Source organism: Vespa velutina, chromosome 2 (genome assembly GCF_912470025.1).
Source record: "Vespa velutina chromosome 2, iVesVel2.1, whole genome shotgun sequence".
NCBI lineage: Eukaryota > Metazoa > Arthropoda > Insecta > Hymenoptera > Vespidae > Vespa > Vespa velutina.
In genome coordinates, this window is record NC_062189.1 from 5,973,254 (window position 1) to 5,986,478 (window position 13,225).

Below are 13,225 nucleotides of genomic sequence, written 5' to 3' on the forward strand. Positions count from 1 at the left end.
TTTATTAAGGCATGTGTCCTCCGGAATATCTCTTTTAAATTCTTTCTTTCTTCAACCGAGCAGATTTTTTTACTGATCAAGTATGAATTTTTACAAGTGGAAGTAACCGATATTCTAAAGCAACATTTATCAATCTTTTTGCTATTTGATTCAAAACATTTGTTTTTAAGGTTAACGCAAATTTTTATGAATCTGATAGATTGGAATCACTTTATATTATTTTGAAGATACTTTATTTATATTTAATTCGTAACAATATTCTACGAGAAATTTCTTTATAGACAAATATATTGTAAATTTATCAATTTCCTCTCTTTAAGTAGCAACTATTATTTTGCGATTTATTAAAAATTTAACACTATTCGAAGGTTGAAAAACGCTGCATCAAATTTTTTGCCTGTTCCACAAAAACATTAACAATATCCATGACATTCTTAAATCTCTCGCTAAAACTATTTCCTACGTCAGCGAATTGGCTTGGAAAATCAGACTCTTGTGACATTTGATCCATATCTACGTCACGTTCAACCTGTAAACATGTAATTATCAATATTGACTAAAAACTCATTAAATTATTAATTAAATTATATTGAACAAATAAATTTCTTTATTACATACTCTCTTATCGATCATAGTTATCTCTTGATTTTGCGACTCTGCTTGATCAAGCTAAAATTCATTTTATCATTACATTTATTATGTTATATAGATATTATTATGAGGTATACTTATATATATATATATGGCATATGAATATAAGTTGAAGTTTAGGGGATTCTGAGATGGGAAAAATAATTTTGGCTAACATGAATACTCGTAATTATTGCAAATTTTACTACAAGAATGAGTTAATATTACTTACTATCAATATTAGGCACAGGCAAGCGACAATAATGTATTTGATCATGTTCGCTTCTTCTTGTTTTTTCTTTTCAGTCCGTATTTCTTTTATTCATAAAATTGTTACAGTCGCTTTTATATAAATCTTAGAAATGATGCAATTTCGTCACGCTGGAAGAATTAAAAAATTGAGATGTATATATATCTTTTCACAGGAAACCATCAACTTTTATCTCTTAGTTTATTAAGTTTATATAATTTTATTTTAATTTTACGAATATTACAGTACTTGTGATAAATAATATTATTTAAATAATAATTACTAGAATAATTATTTAATTGTATATTGGAATCAGTTTCAATAAGAACCTTGTTAAAAATTTTGTGAACGATTTAATTGTTCTTACGGTTCTTACATAAAATATGTTTTTTCGTTTTACTATTCCTGTTTTTGTTAGCGATGTCGAAAATATCGATTTAAATTTTTATTTCGTGATAAAATTATGTAACAGGAAATTTCTTACAATTTTTTTCGTTGAAGATAAGATAAGTAACAAGGAAAATGTCCAATTATTAGCAATTCATTTTCTATAGTTTACTTTTCTTTTATAATCTTTCCGTATTATTTTTCCTGTTCTTTCTTTTTTCCTTTTTTTATATTAATAAATTGTCATTAAACTTTGGTTATATATATATGTAGATCTATGTAGATCTAAACCTAGATTTTTTTCGATATCCTCAGGCTGATCTAAATTACCAAAAATATCTTCTCGATGAGTACGTTCATCGAATCGCTACGGCGAAACTAATTTCTTAATTATTCGTCGATATAAAATTGCATTACTTATACAAAATAAAAAGAAACGGATAAACAAATTCTATCTCTTCTTGCTCAAGCTGATATATAAGCGATATAAAAGGAAAAGAGAAAATAAATTAAAGAAAGAATTTTCGAAAAATCAATAATAATTAAGAAAAAGAATGATAAGCAAACGATTATAAAAAGAAGATTAACCAGAATGTATATATAGTGACACGTAAATGATAGTTCATTACGTGAATAAACTTGATTGCAATATATCGTATAGACTGAATATAAGCAAAATCATTTTCCACAATTTTTCCTATGTAAGAACATTACAGAAATCTTGAAATTTTAAAGAAACACCTTAATTATTTTATAGGATAGATAGATATTAACAAGAAATAAATTAAGCAAGTAAATATATAAGATTTAAGAAAATAAAAGAAATATTTATTCTCAAATTTTGATTATGTAAAATAAAACAGATGAAAATAATAAAATAATATTTATTTTCATAACGTTTCACTTTTTATAAAACATAAGTGTCTAAAAGATACTGGTATAGTGTAGTTTAAAAAATGCTGAGTTCATGTATTTAACGCGACGATTAGTTAATAACACAATGTTCGCTATTGTACGAGTATAATAGATAGTCCAAACATATGTAAAAATTAAAATATATTAACATATTTGAGGATGTTGTCATACTGAGAGAAAACTTTTTTGTCCGTGTTGACTGTATATAAGAATAAATACAGAAGACTTCCAAGGCTAAAAAAGTCTTCTGGCATGGAAGAAACTTTTATGTATCGAATTTAGATTTAGACGCAGATGTAATATATTAAGGAAGATGGACAACAATCACAAGTACAATCAATGATATTGGTAAAGCATTAGCCTTGGCTCCTATTTGTAAAGGTTCTCGATATTGTTCTCAAAATCATTGTAAAAGGATAAAAAATGTCGACACTGAGATAAAAGAAAAATATGAAGTTTAAAATGATATTGTCGAAGTTGATTTAATCGAAGGTCAAGCGATTTACTATTGGATCTCTAAGACTATGAAAAAAACTCGAAGTATTTATTAAAATTCTTTATTAACATTTTGAAAATACATCAAACTTGTTTCTAATAAATTCATTCTCCTCCATATTTCCAACTTGTTGTCAAAATTAAAGTAATAATTATAAAAACTTGACGTTTTTATTTTCCACAGTTTACGCTTATATTTATACTGAATGGAAAAATATTGTTCCAGATTAAAATAGCAAAATTTTATTTTACATACTTTCACGTTCGTAGGAAAGGTATAAAGTTCAATGAAGACAATGATGGGAATTATATTAATGATGCGAACTATTCTATTCTCATTTTAATTAACAATGCTGAAATGAATTTTAATCATCCTGAATTATTTATCAACAGGCCAGAAGAAATGATAAATAATATATTGTGACTAAATAACGCTGGTCTTGCCGATACCACCAGAATGATTCTATCGGCTTGATGAAACGACAGAATACTTATAATTACAACAATGACAATTCTTTTTTTTAAAACAATTTAAATAAATAATTTTAAAAGTAAATTTTCCTAAATTCTTACTTAAATATACACATTCACTTCATCTAAAAGTTACTTATATATACTTTTTGATGTTAGTATTTCCAGTAAACATAAATTTATTGAATCTCAAAAGTCATTATTTTTTCTTCTTTATGTGTGCATTTAATTTATTAATCAATACATCAGTGCTAATAAAATACTAGTTATGTAATGGAAACTTCATTTGACATTGCGCAACATCGGCATATTATATATGAATATTTATAATTTTTTACACATTTATTCATATTAACGTTTCGATTTAAATGATAATAATTAGAATAAAATTTCTATTTAAAGGAATAAAATTTATTTAACGTGCAAACTTTTATTCGACTATGTGTCCCTTCATTAGAATCTAGTGCATAACATTATATATATTTTATGATAATATATATATGTATAATACTGAATTAATTTTAAGGCGTACCACATATAAGATAACATTTACGATGCATCGTCCATCAAATTTCCTGTTTTCAATATTACCTGGAATCGATATTAACATATTTATTTCGTATTTTTAATAAATATTCAAAGAATTCTACGATTTCGCGATAATAGCGCAATCTAAGAGATTTCTACTGAAGTTAAATAAGCTCAATTGATAAAAACAGAGTCACACACTTTATCGACAGAGTAAGTTAAAAATAAAAAAATTATATATATATAGAGTCTTAGAAAAGAACATAAAATTTTCTAATTAGCAATTTCTGATATAATTTCTATTTTAAAAGTTTTTGAATAATATTCAATAGCAGTACCTACTTGCTATGATAACTTACTGTCATGATGCGAATGATTACATCACATTCTATTGTTGCTCTGAACTACGACGACGTCTTGACTTATTCATTAAATCTTTTGCATCTGAAAATCCATCAGTTATACCATCCATGACATTTTCCATTGCTTTGTTAAATTCATTGGGAATTTTAGCGAGTTGTCCTGGGATATTAGCAAGTTGTCCTGGCATATCAGCAAATTGTCCTAGGATATTAGATCCTTGCGGCATTTGATTCATATCTACGCTACGCTCAACCTACAAATATATAATCACTAGTATTAAAAAGAAAATTCATTAAATTATTGAATATTGAACAAATAAATTTCTTTATTACGTACTCTCTTATCGGTTGTAGTTTCTTGTTGATCTTGCGATTCTGCTTGACCAAGCTAAATCAAAATTATGATTGAAATATCAACAATATAGTATCGTTATATTATAACGTATAAAAATTGTATATTTTTTTTTTTTTTTTTTTTTTCATTAGATTTAACCATTTCCTTTTAGATTTTTAGGATATTTTTGGAAAGGAACTCATACCCTTTTACACAACCGATACTGTATGCCGGGTTGCGTCTATTACTACTATTAAAATTCACTTTATATCTATACAAATTTTTATATGTTATATATACGACATACGAATATATTGAAAATATGGAATATATGGAATAGAGAAAATAATTTTGATTAATGTGAATATTCGTATTATTCCAAATTTTATCAAAACTGAATCAATATTACTTACTACAAACATTATGCACAGGCAAGCGACAATAATGTATTTCATCATGTTCGCTTCTTCTTGTTGTTTTTCTTTTCTGTCCGTATTTCTTCTACTCGTAAAAATGTTATACTCGCTTTTATATAAAGCTTAGAAATGATGCTATTTCGTTACGCTAGAAGAATTAAAAAATTGACACTCTTATATGTTTCACAAGATATCATCGATTTTTATCTTTAACTTTATTAAGTTTATATAATATTTTTACCTTTGCAATGTCATAGTATTCGTTATAAATCAAATTATTTAAACAATTATTACTAAGATAATTACTTAATTGTATGTGGGAATCATTTTCAATAAGAACATTGTTAAATGAAAAACATTTAATTGGTCTTACAGTAGCATTTGTTTTTTCGTATAATTATCCGAGATTGATCTTGTTATGATCAACGATGTAGAAAACATTCGAACGAATTTTTATTACGTAAAAGAATTATGTAAAAGAAAAATTATTTTCTTACAATTTTTTTATTTAAAGATAATATAAAACTTTTATAATGAAAACCCTTTCCAGACGATTATTTAATAAAATTATTAAGTTTTCAAAATAATATCTTTCATTATTAATATTAATTTTGTCGTTGTTTATCGATACGTAACGCCATACTTTTTCGATTGAAAAATTTCGATTACTATATCAAAGAATTTCCTGTTAATTATATCTAAATTCAAATTAACTCCTAGAGATTTCAGATTTAATTCCTTTATATTAATCAATAGAAAATTATAAAACATTATAAAAAATTATATTTTAATATTATATTAATTATATATATATATATATAAACGAAAAAGAATCTATCACCCAATCGTACTAAAAGATGTACATTTGACTATGTAGGTACTGTCATACTTTCTCTTCTTAAGAAATTACGACTTGTAGTACAATATCAAAGAATTACCTGCTAAGTACACTTAAACTCAAATTAACTCCTATAGAGTCCAGAGTTAACTTAATCAATTTATAATTTCGAAACATAATTACATACATATGATTAAATTTAATTTGTAATATTTCTTGGAATATCACTTAATTCACTAAAACATATGAGAAATTATATTTTATATCATATAAATGAAAAAGTATCTATCATGCAATTGTACTAAAAGAAATACATTTGACTATATTGGTATCATCATATTTTCTCTATCGAGAAATTTCGACTTGTGGTGCAATATCAAAGAATTTCCCGCTAATGACAACTAAGCTCAAGTTGACTCCTATAGATTCTAGATTTAATTTCTTAATTAATATATATTTATAAATCATAGTTATATACATATTATTAATTTTAATTAGTAATATTTCTTGGAGTATCTCTAAATTCAATAAAATATATAAGAAATTATATTTTACGCAATCGTACTGAAAGATGTACATTTGGCTATTTATGTACCGTCATGACCCTTAAAGTCTTCGCGTCTGTGGGATAGTTTCTTGTCGCATTTTGAAGTTCGAAGTGGAAGATGCTGTGATTGATTAATACTTCAGTTGTGTCGAGAATCAGAAAGTGTTTCTTATTATTCTCGTTGGAAGCAGATTGTTTGTATCATTGAAGAAAGTTACGGCATTATCGTTTTAATGCATCTAACCTCAAAATTGTTCAAGTGTCAACCACGTTTTTCTAACATTGATTGCATGTCGGCCACGTACAACGAAAAGAAAATTATTCGTTCGCGCTCCTCGTGTGCTTATTTATCGTTTTACAGTTTGTATTGGCGAGTATGCTTTATAAGACAAGAGCAATGCCAATCGAACGACGATATACTCTTGTGTTTAGCGAATATTGTGCATTTTGGAACGAAAATAAAGTGAAATAGTATTTACTATATTTACTATATTTTAGTGCATTGGGACTTAATTTGTTTTCGAAAATTAGATCTTTAATTTATTCGTATACATTATTTTGCATAATTATTTTTGTAAGTACATATAGTGTAAGCAGTATATGAAACAGGATATAGCTAGTACCATATATTATTCTTTTTTACATTGATTATAAACAATGAAGCTTGTAAACGCTGAGAAGCTCTGCGAGCTACAACAAGATCCTAATCGTATTCGTAACATTTGTATACTTGCACACGTTGATCATGGGAAAACAACATTGGCAGATTCTCTCGTTGCAAGTAATGGTATTATCTCTAATAAGCTTGCTGGCAAGCTTCGATATTTGGATAGTCGTCCGGATGAACAATTAAGAGGAATTACTATGAAATCGAGTTCTATATCTCTTTATCATGTTTATAATACCACAGAATTTGTGATAAATCTCATAGATTCTCCTGGCCACGTTGACTTTGCATCAGAAGTTTCAACTGCTGTTAGATTATGTGACGGCGCTGTTATTGTTGTTGACGTTGTAGAAGGAATATGTCCCCAAACTCGTAGTGCTCTTTCTATATCTTATGTCGAAGGTCTTAAACCTCTTTTAATCTTGAATAAAATTGATAGACTGATAACAGAGATCAAATTGTCACCATTGGATGCTTATCTACATTTGACACAACTTTTAGAACAAGTTAATGCAGTGATGGGAGAATTATTTGCTAGTGATATAATGGAACGTGAAGAGAAAGAACAGACCAATGTCTCTACAACTGAAAATGTTATGGAAAGAAATTTAGCTGATTGGCAATCTATACTTGATGATATAGATGATTCTAATTTGTATTTTTCTCCAGAACAAGGCAATGTTTTGTTCACGAGTGCTGTCGATGGTTGGGGATTCAGCATTAAAGAATTTGCACAATTTTTTTCTACAAAATTAGGCTTCAGTGAAAAGGTTTTATTGAAAACACTTTGGGGAGATTATTATTTAAATGGTAAGACAAAAAGAATATTGAAAGGTGCTCAAGAGAAGGCAAAGAAACCTTTATTTGTACAGCTCATTCTTGATAATCTATGGTCTTTATATGAAACTATAGTTGTTAGAAAAGATAAAGATAAAATACCCTCTATAGCTGAAAAATTAAATATTAAATTAACGACAAGAGACTTAAGGCATACGGATCCTAAAGCACAGTTACAAGCTGTGTGTTCTCAATGGCTTCCTTTAGCTCGAGCATGTATTAATATGATATGCGAAAAAGTACCAGCACCTCATAGTTTATCTAGTGAAAAAATTGAACGTTTAATCAGTGGAAATACTAATTTTTCTACTTTACCTGCGGAAACACAACAACTTAAAGAAGCATTTTTAGCATGCAATTCTTCACCTGAAGCACCAGTAATTGTATTTATCTCTAAAATGTTTCCAATAGAACGAGATTCTTTGCCAGAAAATAAGATGAAACCCTTAACGGCAGAAGAGTTGGCGCAAAGAAAACTAGCTGCTAGGCAGAAACATGCAGAAATGTTACAACGAGAAAGATCAGAGGAAAAACCTAATGGAGAGTGTATAGATAATTCAGATAAAAAGTCTGAGGAAGAATCTGTAACGGATAATGATACAGCCACTTCTTTAATAGCTTTTGCAAGAATATATTCAGGTATGCTTAAAGTAGGGAGCGAAGTCTATGTCCTTGGACCAAAACACAATCCTGCGAAAGCTTTAGAGTATCAAAAAGCAGGAGAAGATATAGCTGCAATGACGTTGAAAGATTTACATCCTGGAAGACATATTACTAAAGTAACTATTGAAAAATTGTATTTATTAATGGGAAGAGAATTAGAACCTATCACCAAAATTCCTTCTGGTAATGTCTTCGGTATTGGTGGTTTAGAAGCACACGTATTAAAAACTGCAACATTATCCACTACTATAGTTTGTCCATCCTTCTCCGAGTTGACTTCTCTTGCAGTTCCAATTTTACGAGTAGCATTGGAACCGAAACATCCAAATGATTTACAAAAGCTTATAAACGGTTTGAAATTACTCAATCAAGCAGATGCATGTGCCATAGTACATATTCAAGAAACCGGTGAGATTATTTTGAACACTGCCGGTGAAGTACATTTGGAAAGATGTTTAGAAGATCTAACATTACGATATGCCAAAGTTGAAGTCAATGTTTCTGAACCCATAGTTCCCTTTAGAGAAACGGTTGTACCACCACCAAAAGTGGACATGGTAAATGAAGTTATCGAGAAGAAGACAGAAGAAATGAATTTAGAAACTTGGACGGTAAATCGACAATGTTGTTTCGAAATCGATGCTAAACCACTTCCAGAAAGTGTAACGAAATTATTAGAAAAACATGCGGATCTATTGAAATGGATGGATCAACATTTTAGCAAATTTACGAAAGAGAAAGAAGATGCCTTACTTGAAGACTGTTCCGATCTGAATGAATTATCTATTCAGGATTCAACCATGTCGGATAAGCAGCAAAAAGCAATTGAAAGCTTTAAAAACGATTTGATGATTGCCTTTAAGGAAGCTGATTGGAAGATAAGTTTACAAAATATATGGTCGTTTGGACCACGAAAATGCGGACCTAATATTTTGTTAAACGAGACGGATTATAAACATCGTAATTTTTGGGAACGACAATTTAAATCGATCGATCCACGAGTGTTGTAAGTATTCATATCAATGAAAAATTATTTCCAGTCTAGATATTAAGATTCTTTTTGTCGTGTTATAACAAAAAAAAAAAAATACAAAAAATATTATCATTTTCAGATACGACAGTAGTATGGTTAACGGTTTTCAGTTAGCTACACTCGCTGGTCCATTGTGCGAAGAACCAACGATGGGTGTTTGTTTTGTTGTCAAAAAGTGGCAGATATTTGAAGACGTAAACAAGTAAGTTAACCCATTCATTCGATATATGTATTTATATTGTATTTCAATTTTATTTTATATTTGTTTCGTCGTTTTTATAGTGAAAGTGGAAATCTAAGTCAAGGCCATCTTGGTGGTCACTTAATGTCAGCGTGTAAGGAAGCTTGCAGAAAAGCATTCAATTTAAGACGTCCACGATTGGTGACACCGATGTACAGCTGCAACGTCTTGGTTAATTCTGATGTCCTTGGTGAGTGATAATTAACAAATATGTTAATATATGTATATATAATTTACAAGTTCAAAGTTGAACGAACGCATTGATATTTCAGAATACTTATTATCGTACACTCGTACATAAAATAATCGAAAGTTTGATCTAATCCTACGTTGATTTTACGTAGAAAACATATTTTCATAGTTTATGGCCACAGAATTTTCCGCAGGCGTTTAAACATACCTATATCATATTTTCTTATATATATTTTTCTTTTCTTTTTTTTTTTTTTTTCTCTTCTGGAATTGTTTCGACGTCAAGTCTCGATACGTTTTTTTAACGTTAATTAACGTTAAATTCGTGTTGTTGCGATCGTAGATTAATTGCGCGCGATGTTTATATATCTTAAATAATTCAAGAAAAAGCAAGATCACATTATACAGTCGAATATGTTTTTATCGCGCTTAATTGGAATCTGTTAGATGACAGATAATAATAACGATAATCGATTTCCTATACGTGCAATTAAGCGAACTACCTACCTCACTGATGATTTATAATCAATATTAGATTTTTTCCCCTTACGCGATCGTCTTTACTAACAAACCCTTTCATTTCGATACTACCTTAATAGATAAAACTTACCCGTTGGATTAGTATAACGAGTAGGGACGATATCTTATCGTAATAATAGTAGCATGTAGTAGTAGCAGATTATTAAAAAGCTACTCGTTTAGAAACTTATATATATATATATATATACCTATATATCTCGTAATTCATCATAAATTTTCAATCGTGTACATATATATACATATACATACGTATATATGTATGTACATGCGCTCTTATAATCGAAATTTTGTCGTGAAATTTTATAGTCATTGATTTTTGTCTACATTCGTTAAATTTAATCGCGACGAAGAAAGAAAAAAAGTTAGAAATTAGAAACGAAGGAAAAAAGTAAAAAAGAAAAAAAATCTACGAGCTGCTTCTAATTCACCTGGCTTTAACACCAATCCCGAGCTCACGGTATCTAACTTAATGAATAATATAAATATACGAGTATTGTACGCTAAAGGATAACGCGGATAAGGATGATATCGTAATAAATAAAGATGAAATGAAGCGGTGTATATGGATGGTTTGATTTAAAAGGAAGAGGAGAAAGGAAAAGAAAGAGAAAAAGAAAAAAGAAAGATATGCGTAGAGGAAAGAGGGAAAAAGGGTGGACGATTGTGAAAAAGGATAGATCAAAAAAATCGAAAGAGAAAGGGAATGGGAAAGAGAGAGTGAGAGTGAGAGTGAGAGAGAGAGAGAGAGAGAGAGAGAGAGAGAGAGAGAGAGAAAGAGACGAAGAGCGAGAATAAAATTCGAACTGATCGTAAATCACTCCCAAACGGCCATCTTCATCAACTGATGAACTTTATCCCAAGGAAACTCTAGCTTATCATCTCTGCCGAATAGAAATCTTTCGGTATTTTCTTCCAAGTCGTTAAAACCTGTAATTTCGTTAACTCGAATTATTTCGTTGTTCAATTAAAAATAATATCATAATAAAAAGTGAAAAGAAAAATAGAAAAACCAACCCATAAGACTACGTATATGTCGTAATGGCCGGCCTCTTCTATTTCCTTGCACACACATCATTCCATAAACACGAATTCCTGGTACACTTGCATAGGTCGGTTGATCATGACTCATGGGACCCTCTGCAACATAACATATATATATACATAATATATTTATATATATTTATATATATATATATATATATATATATATATATATACATATATACATAAATAGAAAATGTCCTATGAACATGAGATCAGGAACGCTTGATTCTGAAGTTACGACGATTCAAAGTTATTCTGCAATGGTTGGTGAAATTATTACGTCAATTTCTATAGGAGTAATAAACTGTGTTTTTTTTTCTTGGTTGCGTAAGGAATGCAAGTCAAAGGAAGGTTAAAGAAATCACGAGGAATTTAGGAAATAAGAAAAGGTTGACGATTTAACGTTATAATTTCTTCCAACCATTGCGGGAAAATTTTGAAATCGAGTATCATAACTCTAGAATCAAGCATTTCTGATCCCTATGATCATAATACATTTTCTACTTGTTTAAGTCTCCAGAACTTATTCCCAAAGTTTGTACAAACCATTAAGTTACACTTCGTATAATACATTTATAAAATATTCTTTTAATCAATGTGTTTTTTTTTATACTTTTCATACCAAGTATATTCGAATCCGGACATCGGCATATCACCAAGTAGTGAGACTTTCCGGTTCGTGTATTTTGAAGGGCTAAAAGAGACCAATCCCTTGGAGCTCTGCATTCTCGCATTTCAGCAACTGGCTCGCATGTTTTCACGAGTGTTAGAGCCTGAAAGATTATCGATTATTTTATTTTATTTATTTATTTATTTATTTTTTATTATTATTATACAAGTTTAAAATATCTAATTGATAATAATATCTAATAGAAACGGCATTCACTGATCGAAAAAAGTTACGATCATTATAAGTAAAATAATTGGATTAAAAAGTCTCGGAAGAGGAGTAATTGTTTTTTAAAATCACGTAGGAACTCACGGTCCATCTTGTACTTAAAATTAAAATATATTGAAAACTTCGGATAGTAGTAAATAACAATGAATGTTGTGTTGATGAAATGAAAAGAAAAAAAAAAGAAAATAATGATAATAATAATAATAATAATAATAATAATAATAATAATAATAAAATATAGATACATTGATACATACATATATGTATAAGTATGTGACTTCGAAGTTATATGACGTTATGGAGGGTTAAATAAAAAAAAAAATAAATAAATAAAACAGAAAGAAAGGGAAAGAGAGAGAGAGAGAGAGAGAGAGAAAGAGAGAAAGGGAGGAAAAGAGAGAGGGAGGGAGAGGGAGAAAGAGAGAGAGAGAGAACAAAAAAGAGAACACGTGCGTTCGCTGCGGTTTCTTAGCAGACGAGTTACGTTTGGCGAGGTCGTTACACCGGTTGAAAGTGAGTGAACGTTTCTTGCGAACGACATGCCGGTTTTCTACTTCTTCCCTTATGTATGTCCTCCTCGAGTTTCGCGAAGGCACAACGTTGCATCACTAGAGAGAAACTAACTATAAGAGAGATGAAGACGAGTAGCAAGAGGGCATGAGGATGAGCATGAGCACGAGCACGAGTACGAGTACGATCACGAGCACGAGCCGAAGGCATTCTCGACAACCGGTAACCGGAATCTCCCGCTCATTATCCATACGGAATTGCTTCGTGACGACGAACGGGCATTCTTTTCGTTTAATTAATATGTATCGAGTAATTGGCGCGCTTGTACTCGGAAATATAAGGATGGTTTCGATCTTGATAAAACATTTATCTCATCATGATGTTTCTCATGAGATTAAATTGATCGTATAGATATAGATGCATATTT

The 13,225-nt window shown here is 29.5% G+C and overlaps 3 protein-coding genes across 5 annotated transcripts in view; 1 reads left to right on the top strand and 2 right to left on the bottom strand.

The window, feature by feature from the left end:
* Positions 1-2,979: 2,979 nt before the first annotated feature.
* Positions 2,980-4,926, bottom strand: LOC124958008. Its single transcript, XM_047515665.1, has 4 exons — positions 4,786-4,926; positions 4,376-4,426; positions 4,036-4,292; positions 2,980-3,739 (listed from the first exon to the last, which is right to left on the bottom strand). The coding sequence occupies exons 1-3, from the start codon at positions 4,828-4,830 to the stop codon at positions 4,065-4,067; spliced, it is 324 nt and encodes a 107-aa protein (XP_047371621.1). The 5' UTR covers positions 4,831-4,926; the 3' UTR covers positions 2,980-3,739; positions 4,036-4,064.
* A 1,276-nt stretch (positions 4,927-6,202) lies between these two features.
* LOC124947089 (elongation factor-like GTPase 1) overlaps positions 6,203-13,225 on the top strand; it is a 54,151-nt gene continuing 47,128 nt past the window's right edge. The window contains exons 1-3 of the mRNA XM_047488749.1: positions 6,203-9,346; positions 9,453-9,575; positions 9,656-9,804. Coding sequence (XP_047344705.1) covers positions 6,831-9,346; positions 9,453-9,575; positions 9,656-9,804 — 2,788 coding nt within the window. The 5' untranslated portion in view covers positions 6,203-6,830. The remainder of the gene's footprint in view (positions 9,347-9,452; positions 9,576-9,655; positions 9,805-13,225) is intronic.
* LOC124947093 overlaps positions 6,609-13,225 on the bottom strand; it is a 29,002-nt gene continuing 22,385 nt past the window's right edge. For all 3 annotated transcript variants that reach the window (XM_047488760.1, XM_047488758.1, XM_047488761.1), the window contains exons 4-6: positions 12,013-12,163; positions 11,361-11,483; positions 6,609-11,273 (exon numbers count right to left, since the gene is read on the bottom strand). In XM_047488760.1, the coding sequence (XP_047344716.1) occupies positions 11,161-11,273; positions 11,361-11,483; positions 12,013-12,163 (387 nt within the window). In that variant the 3' untranslated portion in view covers positions 6,609-11,160. The remainder of the gene's footprint in view (positions 11,274-11,360; positions 11,484-12,012; positions 12,164-13,225) is intronic.